This window comes from Oncorhynchus clarkii, chromosome 18, assembly GCF_045791955.1.
Source record: "Oncorhynchus clarkii lewisi isolate Uvic-CL-2024 chromosome 18, UVic_Ocla_1.0, whole genome shotgun sequence".
NCBI classification, from domain to species: domain Eukaryota; kingdom Metazoa; phylum Chordata; class Actinopteri; order Salmoniformes; family Salmonidae; genus Oncorhynchus; species Oncorhynchus clarkii.
In genome coordinates this window covers 26,239,146-26,259,676 of record NC_092164.1, presented here as the reverse complement: position 1 = coordinate 26,259,676, position 20,531 = coordinate 26,239,146, and the positions used below count along the sequence as shown (strand labels likewise).

General features: G+C 44.4%; 1 protein-coding gene across 1 annotated transcript in view; it reads right to left on the bottom strand.

Annotated features, from left to right (window-relative positions):
- Positions 1-923: 923 nt before the first annotated feature.
- The window catches only part of LOC139372545 (pyridoxal kinase-like), a 36,147-nt gene continuing 16,539 nt past the window's right edge, over positions 924-20,531 (bottom strand). Inside the window, exons 3-11 of the mRNA XM_071112282.1 lie at positions 16,893-16,997; positions 14,906-14,989; positions 10,472-10,506; positions 8,973-9,058; positions 7,784-7,829; positions 6,300-6,411; positions 6,033-6,169; positions 3,798-3,864; positions 924-3,620 (exon numbers count right to left, since the gene is read on the bottom strand). Of these exons, the coding sequence (XP_070968383.1) occupies positions 3,502-3,620; positions 3,798-3,864; positions 6,033-6,169; positions 6,300-6,411; positions 7,784-7,829; positions 8,973-9,058; positions 10,472-10,506; positions 14,906-14,989; positions 16,893-16,997 (791 nt within the window). The 3' untranslated portion in view covers positions 924-3,501. The remainder of the gene's footprint in view (positions 3,621-3,797; positions 3,865-6,032; positions 6,170-6,299; positions 6,412-7,783; positions 7,830-8,972; positions 9,059-10,471; positions 10,507-14,905; positions 14,990-16,892; positions 16,998-20,531) is intronic.

Here is a 20,531-nt window from a genome sequence, read left to right as displayed (position 1 = left end):
CACGACATATTTATACATATACTATATATATATATATATGTATAAATAACATATATTTTGTAATCCACTGTAAACTATCCCACTACGTTTCCCCCAGGGAATGTGCTAAAACATTGCTGCAACAACAGTCAATATGTTCAAACTGTTTCCATAGTTTCCCACAGAATACTGGGAGAGCTGAAGATTTGGTTATGACCAGACTCCATTTTGCAGGCAACCCACAACATATATATCTTGCCAGAAGACACAGACAGCCTCGACCATCCAACTCCCCAAAGCTCCTACTCAAAGTACACACTCGGACAACTCAATGGCAGTTTTAGGTGCTTCCGTTTTGGAGTTCAATGCCCACATACAGTATTTGGGTTCAAAAGCTGGCACAGCCAACAAACCTCACCACCACTGACTTAGTCAGCAGCTGGGCTATTCCTACGAGAGCACCGGAAAGGCTAGTTTCTGGATGATAAGTCATTGCTTCTCTTCTTCTTCTTTTTTTTTTTACTAGTTTCCCCCCACCCCACCCCACCCCATGCCCTCCCATAAAACCCCCAAACCCCATTACAGGAAATATACACTTACATACATGTACATACTCTCACACACACACGCAAACACACAAATGTACAGTAACGCACAGTTGGAACATATATTAAACAGTTCACTGGTTTCATGAAAAGCTGAGGAGTAAGTACATGTCAGTCAGAGCAGAACTAACCCCTGATTGGTCCTGCACACGGACACCCCCCCTGTCTGATGAGAAATGGTTGGTTCCTCAACTTTGAGTCCCTGTAACAGAGCATCTCCAGAAAGATCAAATCGGCTTTCTCCACATTGTTAATTTTTCAGAACAGAGGGTAAGATATGGAGAATTCCCTACAAAGCAGGGGCAGACAGAAAACTTACAGCAAGTTGGCTAAATAACAGGATTCATATTAACTTTATTGCAATTTCATGTCTGTATCAGGAAACAGCCAGTTCGGCACTCTCTAACATAATTTGATTTCACAAGTTTGGCACAGACAGAGAAACCATATCAATATTATATCTGCCCAAGATATGTAAATATAAAAATACACAAAAAAGTATCACGTATAAAACGAACAGTGTAGATTATCCTTGCTAGACCTTACATCCAATTCAGACCAAAATAAAAGACATACGCATGGTAATTCCAATAACATTGAAATTTGAACACACAAGGATCATATATCAACAAATGTTGAAATGATAGATCTCCAGCATTTCACACATTGTAAATAACAAACAACAAACAACACAAAAACATACAACCACAAAGTTAGTGACGTGCTTACAATGATCATACACTGATCATGATCTAAGCACCAAACATGGACAATTGATTTAAGAATCAACATACCCAAAACCATTGTCCTGTTGTGACGTATGAGGTAAAACGTGTCTAAACCACCACTCCTCCACTGAAATAAGTGCCTCAGGTTCTATCCTATCCCTGATCAGTATTCTGCCCTCAGCTGTGCATGTATTTCACAAGGCTTGATTGATTGACAGATTGTTGGTTGGTTGATTTTTGCAGGCCAGATATTAGAGTTCGACCGATTAATCGGCATGGCCGATTAATTAAGGTCGATTTCCAGTTTTCATAACAATCGGTAATCGTCATTTTTGGACACCGTTTATGGCCGATTACATTGCACGTCACGAGGAGACTTCGTGGCAGGCTGACCACCTGTTACGCGAGTGCAGCAAGGAGCCAAGGTAAGTTGCTAGCTAGCATTAAACTTATCTTATAAAAAAACAATCAATCTTAACATAATCACTAGTTAACTACACATGGTTGATGATATTACTAGTTTAACCAGCTTGTCCTGCATTGCAAATAATCAATGCGGTGCCTGTTAATTTATCATCGAATCACAGCCTACTTCGCCAAACGGGTGATGATTTAACAAGCAAATTCGCGAAAAAAGCACTGTCGTTGCACCAATGTACCTAACCATAAACATCAATGCCTTTCTTAAAATCAATACACAAGAATATTTTTTTAAACCTGCATACTTAGTTTAAAGAAATTCATGTTAGCAGGCAATATTAACAAGGGAAATTGGGTCACTTCTCTTGCGTTCAGTGCAAGCAGAGTCAGGGTATATGCAGCAGTTTGGGCCGCCTGGCTTGTTGCAAACTGTGTGAAGACCATTTCTTCCTAACAAATACCGTAATTAATTTTCCAGAATTTTACATAATTATGACATAACATTGAAGATTGTGCAATGTCACAGCAATATTTAGATTTATGGATCCCACCCATTCGATAAAATATAGAATGGTTCCGTATTTCACTGAAAGAATAAATGTTTTGTTTTCGAAATGATAGTTTCTGGATTTGACCATATTAATGACATAAGGCTCATATTTCTGTGTGTTTATTATATTATAATTAAGTCTATGATTTTTGATAGAGCAGTCTGACTGAGCGGTGGTAGGCAGAAGCAGGCTCGTAAGCATTTATTCAAACAGCACTTTCCTGCGTTTTCCAGCAGCTCTTCGCAATGCTTGAATCACAGCGCTGTTTATGACTTCAAGCCTATCAAGTCCCGAGATTAGGCTGGCAATACTATAGTGCCTATAAGAACATCCAATAGTCAAAGGTATATGAAATACAAATAGCCCTATAATTCCTATAACAACTACAACCTAAAACTTCTTAACTGCGAATATTGAAGACTCATGTTAAAAGGAACCACCAGCTTTCATATGTTCTCATGTTCTGAGCAAGGAACTTAAACGTTAGCTTTTTTACATGACACATATTGCACTTTTACTTTCTTCTCTAACACTGTGTTTTTGCATTATTTAAACCAAACTGAACATGTTTCATTATTTATTTGAGACTAAATAGATTTTTATTTATGTATTATATTAAGTTAAAATAAAAGTGTTCATTCATTATTGTTGTAATTGTCCTTATTACAAATATATATATAAAAATTGGCCGATTAATCGGTATCGGCTTTTTTTGGTCCTCCAATAATCGGTATTGGCGTTGAAAAATCATAATCGATCAACCTCTACCAGATATAACCTCGGCCTTAGCTAGCCTGGGCCACCACATTGCCACCGTAGTTAGCTAGTGCTGCAACTCCAATAGGCCTAAGCCTTGTGATGCCTGGCCTTGGAATAGTCTAGGCCTGGGCTGGGCTGTGAAGCTGTGTGTGCAGGACAAACCAAGAGGTTAGGCGAGCTCATAGAGGGAGTGGGAGAGATGAAGAGAGACCGAGAGAGACCAGGTTGTCAAAGAGAGGTGCGCGAGGTGCAGTAGCCCCCACCCTAGTCCCTCCTCTGCTCACCCCCCAGTCTGTCCATCCATACCCTGCTAAGTCTCCTCATATGGAAATGTTGTGCTCTGTAAGAGATTTCTAAGGCAATGTCACATTACAGATAAAAATGTACAACACCTATACATTGTGCGGTTGTGGAGCGGGTGGAGGGGTGGGTGGTGGAGGGGGATGGGATGTGGGGGCTCTATAGGGTTAGGACAGTAGCCTCCATCACGATGGCGGGGTCCTCGATGTCCGCTTTGCTCTGAACCATTCTCAGCTCCAGTTGAGGTGGGCTGGGTTTTCGGCCAGGCCCTGCTAACTCTGAAAGAGAGAAAAAGAGAGAAAGATGGAGGGGGGAAAAGAGGAGAGAGAGAATCACCCAGAGAAAGAGAAAAACAAAGACAGAAGGAGCAAAGGAACGCTCAAGAATCTTTAACACGAGCACATGTACACACAAACACTTCTTAGAGTGCGTAAAATGATGCTTGATTGTCTTACCGTGAGCATAGGAGATGGTCCTCTTGATAACGTGATGCATGACTGAGAAAGTCTTCTCACATGCAGTCTAACAGAGAGAGAGAGAAAGACAGAGACTTGTTTGTCAAAGCAATATTGAAACTTTCAAAGGAAATTAAGCCGCCATCCTGATCCTTCTTTTACAATTGCAGTTTTAAAATCCTAGGACTGAGCACCCCGTCAGTGGTCCAGACAACTTTTGTTACCTTGAGAATTGTTCGGGGAAGTTCGAATGGTGGGAACGTAGCTGACTGATTGATATCACTATTATTCTAAGTATGATGCAGACAGTATCAGTGGTGAGATTTAGCTGTAAGAGAGAGAGAGCTATAAAACTTAGACGGTGCCCCTCCAATCTATTCTATTGATTGCTTCTGTGACAGCAGGGACAGCGCCACGGAGGGCCATTACTATCACACTCCGGGGTGAAGTTTCCCCTAGATCTCGGATCATCTTCCCCTTCCCCAATCTTCACCATTAGTGGGGGAAATGCAAAACTGACTCAAGATCAGCATGTAGGGCAGTGGTCCCCAACCGGTCGATCGCGATTGGTCCATCTCCAAGCCATTCCTACTCAATCACCAAAACATTTCTGTAAAAAAAATGAATAATAAAGCCTTGCGTTCCTCTTTAAAAAAAATGGTTTTATGCTGTGGAGGCAAAGGATTCCTAACTAGAGTCCTTATAAAAATCAATGTAAAAAAAAAAAGAGTTCACGTTAAAATCTGAACAGTAGGTGCACTTGATTCAGCAGCCCTAGTGCCAGGAAGGCAAAGTGTTAACATTTTAAACGATTTCATGTGTCTGAAGGTAGAACACCGCCTACCCGGCAGGCCCAGAGAGCAGATCAAGTGCACCTAAAGGTCTACCGCTAGCCAATCACATAGCTCAGATCATCGTGTCTAGTTTCCTTTGACCATATGTTGTAAAAAGAAGCCTCAAACGCACAGCAAAGTTGGTAATGTGAGATTTCAAAACGTTTAAAACCCCGACTAGAGAGAGACTCAACGAATAGAGCAAAGTGCTGATGTTTTTATGAGTAAGTTCCTGTTTAAGTTGTTATTCAGCACTGTCAACACTTTGTTCAACAGTTTTATAAGTCATACAATGTGCGTTCTCCCTACTTCCACTCACACTACAACCAGCACTGCAGCTGCAATGAATGAGTATAGCAAAGTGTTTCGATAAGTTTGCATAGTTATTATTAGTGGCTTGTGTCTTTTTTAATATCAAAGAATATTTCACTTCTCTGGTCATTGGAGTAACAACATGAATTGGTGCATAAAGCAGACATAATGCAGTGCGACTTAAGTTTCGCCATCAGCTGGAAGACTGTGTCCCCTTTTCCGAGCTGAGGGAGAGAGAGAGAGAGGGATGGTGAGTCGGATAAGAGGCAGCCTCAACGCTGCTCCCTCCCCTCAGATTGATCATCAGACGCAGGCCATCAGTCTAGTAAAAAAAAAGAAGCTAATTATTATGCTCACTCAGCTATGCCTCACAAGGAATATAACAAATGATCTATTACCAGTCTGATCATATACCAAACTGTCACGCCCTTGATCTGTTTCACCTGTCCTTGTTGATTGTCTCCACCCATCTCCAGGTGTCGCCCGTTTCACCATTACGCCCTGTGTATTTATACCGGTGTTTTCTGTCTGTCTGTTGCCAGTTCATCTTGTTTTGTCAAGCTTACCAGCGTTAGTCCTGTCAGCGCCTGTCTTTTCCCAGCTTCTCTTTTTCTCTTCTTCCTGGTTTTTGACCCTCGTCTGTCCTGACCCTGTAACCGCCCGCCTGATCATTCTGCCCGTCCCTGAGCCTGCCTGCCGTCATGTACCTTTGCTCCTACTCTGGATTATCGACCCCTGCCTGCCTTGACCTGTCGTTTCCCTGCCCCTGTGGTTACATTAAACATTGTTACTTCACACAGTCTGCACTTGGGTCTTACCTTCGTACCAATATGCAGTGATACTATATTGGGCCTATAACCTATTGAACAAACCTCATTGCTACAGAACTGTTTTTAATTGGTTAATGTTGCATAGGCCTAATGTTTTTTTAAGTCGTGTTTAAAAAAAAAAAATCTGAGCAGTAGATCTCGACTTGCATTTTGACTCAGAAATGGTTAGTGACCAATGATCTATGGGCAACTTCACCTCAGTCTTTGGTGCCAAATCAGTCCTCTAGGTTTTATAACTGGCTTTAGTGTACACTGCAGACCTTGAGGTCGTTGGGGTAGTGGTGAGTCCAGGCCAGCAGCATCGCAGCAAACAGGTCCCCTGTCCCCACAAACACAGCGTCCACCTTGGGGATCTCCATACGGACCCTCTGGGTGGACTTGGTACCATCAGGCATCACTGGAGATGCAAGAAGAGGAAATGTTACACCAATGACCAATGATTCACAGATGGGATATAAAACCATGACAGTTACATCAATTACTAATGGTCATTGTTAGTTTGCCCACTCTTGACCACACACACTTACACGTCCTCTGGCTGCCCAGGGACACAAGGAAGCGGTCACCCAGACGCGAGGGCAGGTCAGAGCTGGTGATGACCACCGTGTCAGGACCCATCTTATGGAGCAGGTCCATCACCTGGGAAAAGAGGCAGCAGCCAGGGGAAAAGGGTCAAAGGTCAACTACCTGCTACATCTAATGGTGCCACGTCCCTATTCAAATACTTAAAAAATGCACCCTTCTGTGTAGAGCCATGGTTGAGCTGGTAACACCCAGCACATATTCATGCCTCCCCAGCAGAGACAGGGCTTCAATCCCCGTCTCCACCCTTCTTGGGAATACAGATATGCATCTGTTGGTCACAGATACCTTTAAAAAAAAAAGTAGGGGCATGGATCAGAAAACCAGTCAGTATTGGCGGGAATTGGAACACGCTGTCGTACACATAGATCCAGATCATCCCAAACATGCTCAAAGGGTGACATGTCTGGTGAGTATGCAGGCCATGGAAGAACTGGGAAATGTTCAGCTTCCAGGAGTTGTGTACAGATCCTTGCGACATGGGACTGTGTATTATCATGCTGAAACATGAGGTGATGGTGGCAGATGAACGGCACGACAATGGCACGTCACAGTATATCTGTGCATTGAAATTACCATCAATAAAATGCAATTGTGTTCGATGTCCAAAGCTTATGCCTGCCCATACCATAACCCCACCGCCACCATGGGGCACTCTGTTCACAATGTTGACATCAGCAAACTGCTCGCCCACACAACGGCATATACACTGTCTGCTTTCTGCCCGGTACAGATGAAACCGGGATTCATCCATGAAAAGTACTCCTATCCAGCATGCCAGCGACTATCGTAGGTGCGCATTTGCCCACTGAAGTCAGTTACGACGCCGAACTGCAGTCAGGTCAACACCATGGTGAGGATGACGAGGACACAGATGAGCTTCCCTGAGAAGGTTTCTGACAGTTTCTCTTCGGTTGTGCAAACCCAGTTTCATCAGCTGTCCCGGGGGCTGGTCTCAGACGATCCCGCAGGTGAAGAAGCTGGATGTGGAGGTCCTGGACTGGTGTGATTACACGTGGTCTGCGGTTGTGAGGCCGGTTGGACAAAGTGCCAAATTCTCTAAAACAACGTTGGAGGCGGCTTATGGTAGAGAAATGAACATTCAAATATCTGGCAACATCTCTAGTCGACATTCCTGCAGCCAGCATGCTAATTGCACACTCCCTCAAAACTTGAGACATTATTTTTTTTAAATACACCATTTATTTTTGCCTTGAGGAAATCACAACTGTCATGGAAGGCTTGGTGAAAACAATGGTGTGGATGCCATCTGCTTGTTTACATGTCAGTGAATACCTCCAGGAAGGAAGAATCCATTTTATTGGTGTTTAAACATGGCCCATGGATTATGTACAAGGTTTGACATGATTTGATGACAACTTTGCAACATAATATATCTGTTGCATGTTCTATGGCATCTAAGACTCACCTCCACTGCATCTTTCTCTGTGCTAATGTTCTTCCCTGTCAGGAGCCTGGAGGACAAACATGTGCACATTAATAAGGTCACACACACACACACACACACAAACACGCCCACGGTAATTTAACCTTGACACCAGAGGAGGCTGGTGGGGGGAGCTTTAGGAGGACGGGTACATTGTAATTGCTGGAATGGAATAAATGGAACAAACACATCTGTTCCATTCATAACATTCCAGTCATTAGAATGAGCCCGTACTCCTATATCTCCCCCCACCAGCCTCTTCTGCTTGACACTAACACCACATTCATTGTAAACAGCAACCAACAAACAGTCTAAGGAAGAGTCTGTTTAGTGTTCTTCTATAGTGTTCTAGTGCCATAGTGAGAGACAGTGAGCAACATTTACGCCATCATCTCCAAGTTAAACGAGTGAGACTATCATTAGGCTGTGGAAACACTTCAGACACAACGGACAGTATATTATTATTCATCTGTAATTCCATGGGTATCCACCAGAGGGACCCTGTGCACCACTAGAACTGGGATTGCAGTGACGAGCGAGAGGTGATTCAGAAGTAGGGTTGAAAGGAGGGAGGGTAGAAGCAGTGGAGCAGACACACACAAACCGACACAGCACACACAAACCGACACAGCACACACAAACCAACACAGCACACACAAACCAACACAGGAACAATGATGGAAGAATACAGACAAAAACACAAGCAAACAAACACAGAGAGGAGTGACTGGGTATCAAGAACCATCAACTCAGTGTAGCAACCACCTTACTGACATGCTACACACCATACATAGGCCTTTAGTGTATCTGTATATCATTTGATGGGATATTGAGTAAAATGACATCAATGTAGTTGATTAGGATGTGGGTGAGGCTTCGTGATACTGATAGTAACAGATACGACACAGTCCCTGGGGTGCTTTAACGCTCCGTGTCTCTCTCTCTCTCTCTCTCACACACACACACACACACACACACACACACACATACAAACACACACACACACACACACACACACACACACACACACACACACACACACACACACACACACACACACACACACACACACACACACACACACACAATCGCACGCACGCACGCACACACACACACACACACACACACACACACACAGCAGGAGCAGCCTTATAGGTTCACTATTACTCACTCTGCTTCAAACTGATTGGGTGTGATGATGTCGGCCACTGGCACTACCTTGTTCTTGTAGACCGGGTGCAGGTTCTCAGGAACGTACTGGAGACAGGAAGAAACACATCAGTACCGGTGAGCAGGTACACACACTCGCGCACACACACACAGGGTGCATCTCAATCACCTGAAGTGGCTGCCTCTCCTCATCAGCCCTTATCTACACCGAGCTGAAATTGCTGCCTAGCTCAGATCAGAGCAGACGAAGGAAAGGGGACAAGGAAAGGGGACGAGGAAAGGAAGCAACTTTAGACTACTGAGATGCTTAGCAAGGAAAGGATGGATGCATTGAGCCAATCTAAATGATGAGCACATCTTGTCCAAACAAACAAGTATACACACCATTTTTCTCAATGTCACTATATACATCAACAAACAGTATGCATGTAGGCCCTTGTGCTCTCTCTACCTATCAAACACACACACAAACTCTAGTGTACGCACACACACACACACACACACACACACTGTAACACGTACGCACTATGAGTCACAATCGAGCAAATTATTCCGCATTATTCTCTCCGTACAAACAGCGAGGGCATACAGCGAGGCTCATGTTAATTTCATCTGTCACTGTGAAATGAGATGTGGTCTAACCTTCCCCAATCCACCCTCTGCAATACTCACACGTCACACACACACCCACACCTTGATGCAACAATGACATAATGTCAACTGATCCCTGATGCTCGGCCCATAAAGGTAAAGAAGAGATTCCAGTAAGTGGGGGGGGGGGGGGGGGGGTGAGAGAGGGAGAAAGACAGGGACAGGAAGAGACAGACAGAGAAAGGACAAAGGACAGCAGAAAGTGAAAGTGGGTCTCTAAGGCCACGGCCACATTGTGACTTTGTGTCTGAAAAACTTGCCAGTGGTTTTTCTTTTTTCTTTATTTTTTGTTGTTGAATTTTGACCCCTTTTTCTCCCCAATTTCGTGGTATCCAATTGTTTAGTAGCTACTATCTTGTCTCATCGCTACAACTCCCGTACGGGTGCCAGTGGTTTTTCAACGGACAATGGAGATCATTATCCATCAAAAAAATTTCAACATGCCCTTTTACCTATGCAGCTCATCCAAAAAGAGTTGTCTTGAACAGACAACTGATGAGTGCATATAAGATTTCCGTTTATGTGTCTCAGTGTGGCTGCGGTCTTAGGCTTAACTCATTGGTTCAGGTAAAGCTGAAGGTCAGCGTTGCCCCATTGAATGAGATTGAGCAGGAGTAGTGACATCACTTAATAGTACCATCTGATCCCTCATTAAAGGCACAGTACTCTCTGGTGACCTGGATTGTGTAGGATACATTCCTACCACTGTCAGTGTGGGTTCAAATCCGACCCACTGTCTATGATGAACTCTTCCAATGAACTCTTCCCCACTATTCTCTTTTCATGATCTTTTCTGCTCTGTTCAATAAAAGGTACAAAATACAGGCAGCGTAACACAAAAGTACTCACCATGGAGCCATGGTCCCCCAGCACCGGGTCACACACTGAAAAGGCAAACGAGAACACACTCAATCCCTAACACAGATCTCTCAAGTTTAACACAGACATTACAGATGTTTTTGTATCGAAGTTAAGCTGACCCAAGACGTCTTCTGACTAGGTTCATCATCAGCTAATTACATCAAACACCTGGGTCGTATTCACTAGACACCACACAGAAGAGAACGGGACGAAATGGGGATGGACCACAAGAACAAAGAAATTCTCGTTTTCATTTTCCGTTGCAAAATGTTTTGCTGTGTTGTACACTAATGAATACGACACTGCCCTCAGAACAGACTGTAAACATGCGCTTACAGCCGTTTTATTCATCCTGCTCCTACATGTTGTTCAGCTAATTTACATGGAAATGCATGGGCGTTATTAAATTATGTCAACTTTAATCTTAGTTTGCAGCTTAATTGACAATTATTTACTTGGGACTCGCTGATACAGATACAACGGTCCTGTCAGCACTTTTCCTAAATGCAATAAGGGCTTTAGGCGTCCGCATACTTAGGTTCAGAATTAAAAAAATAGGCAGAATTAATCTAAAATAGAGGGCATTCAGAAAGTATTCAGACCCTTTCCCTTTTTCCACATTTTGTTATGTTATAGACTTATTCTAAAATGTATTCAATAAAAAAAATCCTCATCAATCTACACACAATACCCCATAATGATGAAGCAATTTTCTTTGGTAATTTATTGAAAAATATATTTAAAATAAATCTTATTTACATAAGTATTCAGACACCTTTGCTATGAGACTTGAAATTGAGTTCAGGTGCATCCTGTTTCATCTTTGAGATGTTTCTACAACTTGATTGGAGTTCACCTGTGGTAAATTCAATTGATTGGACATGATTTGGGATGGCACACACCTGTCGATATAAGGTCCCACAGTTGACAGTGTATGTCAGAAAAAAAACAAAGCCTTGAGGTAGAAGGAATTGTCCGTAGAGCTCCGAGACAGGATTGTGTCAAGGCACAGATCTGGGGAAGTGTACCAAAACATTTATGCAGCATTGAAGGTCTGCAAGAACACAGTGGCCTCCATCATTCTTAAATGGAAGAAGTTTGGAAGACTTAATAGAGATGGCCTCCCAGCCAGACTGAGCAATCGGGGGAGAAGGGCCTTGGTCAGGTAGGTGACCAAGAACCCAATGGTTCCTCTGTGGAGATGGGAGAACCTTCCAGAAGGACAACCATCTCTACAGCACTCCACCAATCAGGCCTTTTTGGTAGAGTGGCCAGACGGAAACCACTCCTCAGTAAAAGGCACATGACAGCCTGCTTGGAGTTTGCCAAAAGGCACTTAAATGACTCTCAAACCATGAGATGAAACCAATATTAATCTATTTTGCCTGAATGCCAAGCGTTACGTTTGGAGGAAACCTGGCACCATCCCTACGGTGAAGCATGGTGGTGGCAGCATCATGCTGTGGGGATGTTTTTCAGCGGCAGGGACTGGGAGACTAGTCAGGATCAAAGGAAAGATAAATGGAGCAAAATACAGAGAGATCCTTCATAAGGATCTGCAGAGAAGAATAGAAGACACTCCCCAAATACAGGTGTACCAGGCTTATAGCATCATACCCAATAAAACTGTAGGCTGTAATGGCTGCAAAAGGTGTTTCAACAAAGTACTGAGTAAAGTGTCTGAATACAGTTGAAGTCGGAAGTTTACATACACCTTAACCAAATACATTTAAACTCAGTTTTTCACAACTCCTGACATTTAATCCTAGTAAAAATTCCCTGTCTTAGGTCAGTTAGGGAAACCACTTTATTTTAAGAATGTGAAATATCAGAATAATAGTAGAGACAATTATTTATTTCAGCTTTTATTTCTTTCATCACATTCCCAGTGGGTCAGAAGTTAGTATCAATTAGTATTTGGTAGCATTGCCTTTAAATTGTTTAACTTGGGTCAAACGTTTCAGGTAGCCTTCCAACAGCTTCCCACAATAAGTTGGGTGAATTTTGGCCCATTCATCTTGACAGAGCTGGTGTAACTGAATCAGGTTTGTAGGTCTCCTTGCTCACACACGCTTTTTCCGTTCTGCCCACAAAGTTTCTATGGGATTTGAGGTCAGGGCTTTGTGATGGCCACTCCAATACCTTGACTTGTTAAGGACTGCTGTCCTTAAGCCATTTTGCCACAACTTTGGAAGTATGCTTGGGGTCATTGTCCATTTGGACAAACCATTTGCGACCAAGCTTTAACTTCCACATCATTTTCCTTCTCATGAAAAGAAGCAGCGGCTTGGTTGGTTGTGTATCGGAGGACGCATGACTTTCAACCTTCGTCTCTCCCGAGCCCGTACGGGAGTTGTAGCAATGAGACAAGATAGTAGCTACTACAACAATTGGATACTACGAAATTGGGGAGAAAAAGGGGTAAAAATTCAAAAAAATTCAAAAATACAAATAAAAAAAAAAGTATGATCTTTTGTCCCCATGTGCAGTTGCAAACCGTAGTCTGGCTTTTCTGTGGCGGTTTTGGAGCAGTGGCTTCTTCATTGCTGAGCGGCCTTTCAGGTTATGACGATATAGGACTCATTTTACTGTGGATATAGATACTTTTGTACCTGTTTCCTCCAGCATCTTCACAAGGTCCTTTGCTGTTGTTCTGAAATTGATTTGGACTTTTCTCACCAAAGTACGTTCATCTCTAGGAGACAGAATGCGTCTCCTTCCTGAGCGGTATGACGGCTGCGTGGTCCCATGGTGTTTATATTTGCATACTATTGTTTGTACAGATAAACGTGGTACATTCAGGCATTTGGAAATTTCTCCATAGGATGAACCAGACTTGTGGAGGACTACAATTTTTTTCTGAGGTCTTGGCTGATTTCTTTTGATTTTCCCATGATGTCAAGCAAAGAGGTACTGAGCTTGAAGGTAGGCCTTGAAATACATCCACAGGTACACCTCCAATTGACTCAAATGATGTCAATTAGCCTATTAGAAGCTTCTAAAGCCATGACATCATTTTCTGGAATTTTCGAAGCTGTTTAAAGCCACAGTCAACTTAATGTATTAAACTTCTGACCCACTGGAATTGTGATACAGTGAATTATAAGTGAAATAATCTGTCTGTAAACAATTGTAGAAAAAATTACTTGTGTCATGCATAAAGTAGATGTCCTAACCGACTTGCCAAAACTATAGTTTGTTAACAAGAAATTTGTGGAGTGGATGAAAAACAAGTTTTAATGACTCCAACCTAAGTGTATGTAAACTTCCTACTTCCTACTTCAACCTACTAACCCCAGTTTTTGCAGGGGGTTAGTCTTAATCACGCAATTTTACATGTGACTAAGATGTTTGGTGCAGTATTTCTCATGTGAAAAAATGTGCATGAAAACTAGTCGTCACTTGTCGACTGACAACACTTCATGTTCTCACTCCTACTAGGAGTAGTACTGTTGACCAATCACTGACAAAGGGGGCTAGACTTCGCCTACCGAACTTCGGCTTGCTTCAGGAAAAAAAATTGTGTGCACAAACAGCCCAAAAAGAACCTGCTGAAGACCAAAACAAACAAAATGTTGTCATAATATATGCATGACCTGTTTCAACTGGGAAGCATACGGCAAGCTATATTCTACATCAAGCTTGTCATTACCCTGAAACCCGGATGAAGGCAGCTTAGCTGTCGAATAACAGCTGTCAGCTGCTCTGACATCAGCTGTCAGAGCAGCTTACCGATCATTGCACCTGTACATAGCCCATCTGTAAATAGCCCACCCAACTGCCTCATCCCCATATTGTTTTTGTTTTTTTGCTCCTTTGCACCCCAGTATCTCTACTGGCACATTCATCTTCTGTACATCTATCACTGCAGTGTTTAATTGCTAAATTGTATTTTTTCCCCCACTATGGCCTATTTATTGCCTTACCTCCCTAATCTTACTACATTTGCACACACTGTACATAGATTTTTCTATTGTGTTATTGACTGTATGTTTGTTTATCCCATGTGTATCTCTGTGTTGTTTTTGTCGCACTGCTTTGCTCTATCTTGGCCAGGTCGCAGTTGTAAATGAGAACTTGTTCTCAACTGGCCTACCTGGTTAAATAAAGGTGAAATAAAAAATAAAATGTCAAATCTATTAAATGTATTGCTTCGGAGCCATGAGAGTGTGAGGATTTTCTTTTCTTTGTGTCCTTACCCTTCTGCCAACCCAAACCTGAAGAGGATGATACAATAGCTAGGGCCAGGAGTTTTTCCAGACCAGTTCTCCCTGGTCAGGTGGTCAGGAAAAACTCTTGGCCCTAACAATAACCCATACAGGCATCTTGAACTTGTGATCAGCAGTGGTCGAACACCACCCTGTTGATTTGAACAGATGTGCAAGACACACACACATAGGGGTGACAGCGAGGGATACACACCATACACAAGGTTAGGATTGGCCCTCTTCAGCTCTTGTACGATGTCCACAACCATCTCCAGAAAGGAAGTGTCTCGAGTGTACCCTGAAGGGAGAATATGATTCAGGGTCAAAACCAACTCCTCAATGTCTCAATAAAGTTTTATACCGTTCACTGCAGACAAAACCAACCCCTCACCCAGGGCTCTAATGAGAGGGTCAGGGATCATGGTGTGACAGTGAGTGTGTCAGTGCTTTCTCAGAGTGGACACAATTAATGCTTCTTCATGGACCATGTCACGCCTGAGATTCTCATTGTATTTGCATAGAGGCAGGTGGAGTCTTTTCTGCAGTGCTTGTGTGCATGAGAGCAGGACCTGCTGTCGCTGCAGTGCTGGCTGTACGTACAATAGGTAGGAGATAAGGGCCAGAAGAGAGGATGACAGAGAGGGAGAAGATTCAATGGAAATGCTGATGTAAGGCTTGTTTGTGTGGGTGCCTCACTTTTGTGCTCGGCCACCAGGCTCTCAGTGAGGGAAAGCCCATGTCCTCATGGCCAATTTAAACACACAGGGGCTAACTGTCTCAACACCAATTCCCTTCCTAGTCCCAAACCCTAGATTTTTGCCAATCTGAAGGGTCTGGATAGGTATGAGTGTAAATAAGGTCACACTGCTTGCTTAGCGACTAATGCTTCCTCCTAACTTGGCTCATACCGAGGGCTCGAACACAGGACCTCTGGCTTGCAAACATACATGACCGCCCTCCTGACGCTTGCTATTTGGCAGCGCAAGTGGGGACACTTCAGACTAAGGTGTGACTTTCACACATCTCTATGCACTACATGAGCAGTGTACTAGTTGAGCTTCCACCATATTTCTTACATTTTACCGATCTGTTAATTACAAAGATTTAGGGCCACGGGAAGAGTTGGGAATAGGGAGCAAATTGGCACGGCTAGATTCTAACTCAAACTACACTCATTCAGTTTATCCACTTATTGGATGATATACGCAGTGTACTTCATGCCATGTATGTGACCGCAGATACATCTGTAAGTCCCATTTGTGTTTCTTACAGACAAAGTTTCAACTGACAAATGCTGTCTGTCTCACACGCCAATAGTCTTGGTCACTCCTAAGAGTCTATTTAAGGTGAACCTTTTAATTGTTGGTGATATACAGTACGTAGCCTATGTTTTTAGCTGTGCTCTCCTCTTAAGTCTCAACTACTCTAGTGTGTCCGTAACAATGACTTCCAAATGTCTAGCAGTCTGTCTTAATAAAAGAGCTGACCAACCAATAGTCTGGTAACTAGAATGTAGCTGTTCCAACACATTCCAGTTTAGCTACATTTCACACCTTGACAGATTCACAAGGACTCGGGAAAGAATAAAACCATGACCTTCACTCTCTCCTCTCCTCTGCTTGTCTGCTCCCTCTTTCTCTCTCCCTCTCAAGGTGATAGGAGAGGAGACGTAATCCATCAGGGAGTGCCAGCGTTTCTGTTCCGTCCCTCTCTCTCTGGGCCAGGGCTAGCAGAGCACGACGGCTACCACAGAACAGTGGCTGTGGGCGAACATCTGACAGCCTGACTGACATCAGGTTCTGCAAACCCTGCAGCCGACACCATCTCTGTCTAGGTGACCTCATGAGGCTCATATCCATCTACTGCTTCCTGTGTTCTCCCTGGAAAGCTACAGGGGGAGCTGAGGACTGACGAGAACAACATCTGTCTGAAGAGAATGTACGCCTTGACCAGAAGCAGGCACTCTCTGAAGCTATTAGCTAGCTGCTCTCTGTAAAATGTTTATTCAGCTAGCTAACTGTTATCTCCTTTTTTTTCTAGTTTCTTTTTTGACTGTATACTGCAATTCCGCTTTTAGCAGTGAACGTGTACAAGGCAGTCTAACCAATCATAAATAAAGACTTGATGTAAACTAACAACCATCCCCAGTCTGCTAGCACTGCTACCGCTAGCCTTCACTTCTTTCTGTGTGTGCGTCTCACCTGTGAGAACATAGTCGTAGTGGTGGACGTTGTTGAGCTTGATCCCCTCGTAGAGGACGTGTAGCTCGTCAGCGGTCAGCACCTGGCCTTTCCAGTGGGAGTAGCCTAGGACAGAGGTCAGGGGTTAGAGGTGAGGGGTCAGGGAGACAACATGACAATTTCCACAACAGAGTGACAACACTTCCTCTGTAATGGATTTAACAATGGTGAAAGCTCCCTCCACCAATGCTTTTCAATCTATGACGGGGATTGAGCCAGTGCAACTTTGGGGAATCGGGACACAATCAGACCAACTGACAGTTCACAACATAGGTATCTTCATTCATTTCTATGGTTTAAATGATGAAAACTACAGTTGATGTTTCTTCTACACAGAGGAGGCCTAGAGAAGCCCCCAGCCACAGTGAGATGGTGCCGCAGGAATTGTGATGTCACACTTCAGGTGAGTCACCCAGCATATCACATGGTGTGGTGCTGGTTGCCTAGTAACAGGCCAGAAGAAAGCCTGAGGGGCTGAGAGCAATAAAGAGTTGCTGCTGCTCGTGTGTGTGTGTGTGTGTGTGTGTGTGTGTGTGTGTGTGTGTGTGTGTGTGTGTGTGAGGAGAGGAGAGGAGAGGAGAGGAAGGGCTGGCTCTATTCGTCATACTTTTCTGTTGTCGCAATTGCATAACTCGCTGCTGGGAAGAGCATTTTCAGCTCGTCACAATCCAAGACACACACACATACACAAACACACACACACGTTTTCTTCAGCACGTGCAGAGTGAAGAAGAGACAGAGATAGACACTGCGTATCCTTCCCCACTGGGAAGATAACCGCCACTGCGTTTTGAGCTGAATCTACCCATCAGGCCCTGCTTCTCTTTGCCCCCTAAAGCTAACACAGAGAGACACTTACACAGACACACACATTAAAAACACTGTTCTTTAAAATCTTGCAAGAATACTATTGGGCAAGGGAAAAGACAAAATGTTACATCCCAAATGGTACCCATTCCCAATATAGTGCACTACTTTTGACCAGAGCCCTTTTGCCACTATAGGAAATAGGGTGCCATTTGGTACACAATCAGAAATAAAACTGCAGTGGCAGGGGCACACCGTGCACCACTCCCTAGCATTCTTCTTGCCAATGTCCAGTCTCTTGACAACAAGGTTGATGAAATCCGAGCAAGGGTAGCATTCCAGAGGGACATCAGAGACTGTAACGTTCTTTGCTTCACGGAAACGTGGCTCACTGGAGAGACGCTATCCGAGGCGGTGCAGCCAACGGGTTTCTCCACGCATCGCGCAGACAGAAACAAACATCTTTCTGGTAAGAAGAGGGGCGGGGGCGTATGCCTTATGGCTAACGTGACATGGTGTGATGAAAGAAACATACAGGAACTCAAATCCTTCTGTTCACCTGATTTAGAATTCCTCACAATCAAATGTAGACCGCATTATCTACCAAGAGAATTCTCTTCGATTATAATCACAGCCGTATATATCCCCCCCCCAAGCAGACACATCGATGGCTCTGAATGAACTTTATTTGACTCTTTGCAAACTGGAAACCATTTATCCGGAGGCTGCATTCATTGTAGCTGGGGATTTTAACAAGGCTAATCTGAAAACAAGACTCCCTAAATTTTATCAGCATATCGACTGCGCAACCAGGGGTGGAAAGACCTTGGATCATTGTTACTCTAACTTCCGCGACGCATATAAGGCCCTGCCCCGCCCCCCTTTCGGAAAAGCTGACCACGACTCCATTTTGTTGATCCCTGCCTACAGACAGAAACTAAAACAAGAGGCTCCCACGCTGAGGTCTGTCCAACGCTGGTCCAACCAAGCTGACTCCACACTCCAAGACTGCTTCCATCACGTGGACTGGGACATGTTTCGTATTGCGTCAGACAACAACATTGACAAATACGCTGATTCGGTGTGCGAGTTCATTAGAACGTGCGTTGAAGATGTCGTTCCCATAGCAACGATTAAAACATTCCCTAACCAGAAACCGTGGATTGATGGCAGCATTCGCGTGAAACTTAAAGCGCGAACCACTGCTTTTAATCAGGGCAAGGTGTCTGGTAACATGACCGAATACAAACAGTGCAGCTATTCCCTCCGCAGGGCTATCAAACAAGCTAAGCGTCAGTACAGAGACAAAGTAGAATCTCAATTCAACGGCTCAGACACAAGAGGCATGTGGCAGGGTCTACAGTCAATCACGGATTACAGGAAGAAATCCAGCCCAGTCACGGACCAGGATGTCCTGCTCCCAGGCAGACTAAATAACTTTTTTGCCCGCTTTGAAGACAATACAGTGCCACTGACACGGCCTGCAACGAAAACATGCGGTCTCTCCTTCACTGCAGCCGAGGTGAGTAAGACATTTAAACGTGTTAACCCTCGCAAGGCTGCAGGCCCAGACGGCATCCCCAGCCGCGCCCTCAGAGCATGCGCAGACCAGCTGGCCGGTGTGTTTACGGACATATTCAATCAATCCCTATACCAGTCTGCTGTTCCCACATGCTTCAAGAGGGCCACCATTGTTCCTGTTCCCAAGAAAGCTAAGGTAACTGAGCTAAATGACTACCGCCCGTAGCACTCACTTCCGTCATCATGAAGTGCTTTGAGAGACTAGTCAAGGACCATATCACCTCCACCCTACCTGACACCCTAGACCCACTCCAATTTGCTTACCGCCCAAATAGGTCCACAGACGATGCAATCTCAACCACACTGCACACTGCCCTAACCCATCTGAACAAGAGGAATACCTATGTGAGAATGCTGTTCATTGACTACAGCTCAGCATTCAACACCATAGTACCCTCCAAGCTCGTCATCAAGCTCGAGACCCTGGGTCTCGACCCCGCCCTGTGCAACTGGGTACTGGACTTCCTGACGGGCCGCCCCCAGGTGGTGAGGGTAGGCAACAACATCTCCTCCCCGCTGATCCTCAACACTGGGGCCCCACAAGGGTGCGTTCTGAGCCCTCTGCTGTACTCCCTGTTCACCCACGACTGCGTGGCCACGCACGCCTCCAACTCAATCATCAAGTTTGCGGACGACACAACAGTGGTAGGCTTGATTACCAACAACGACGAGACGGCCTACAGGGAGGAGGTGAGGGCCCTCGGAGTGTGGTGTCAGGAAAATAACCTCACACTCAACGTCAACAAAACTAAGGAGATGATTGTGGACTTCAGGAAACAGCAGAGGGAACACCCCCCTATCCACATCGATGGAACAGTAGTGGAGAAGGTAGCAAGTTTTAAGTTCCTCGGCATACACGTCACAGACAAACTGAATTGGTCCACTCACACAGACAGCATTGTGAAGAAGGCGCAGCAGCGCCTCTTCAACCTCAGGAGGCTGAAGAAATTCGGCTTGTCACCAAAAGCACTCACAAACTTCTACAGATGCACAATCGAGAGCATCCTGGCGGGCTGTATCACCGCCTGGTACGGCAACTGCTCCGCCCTCAACCGTAAGGCTCTCCAGAGGGTAGTGAGGTCTGCACAACGCATCACCGGGGGCAAACTACCTGCCCTCCAGGACACCTACACCACCCGATGTCACAGGAAGGCCATAAAGATCATCAAGGACATCAACCACCCGAGCCACTGCCTGTTCACCCCGCTATCA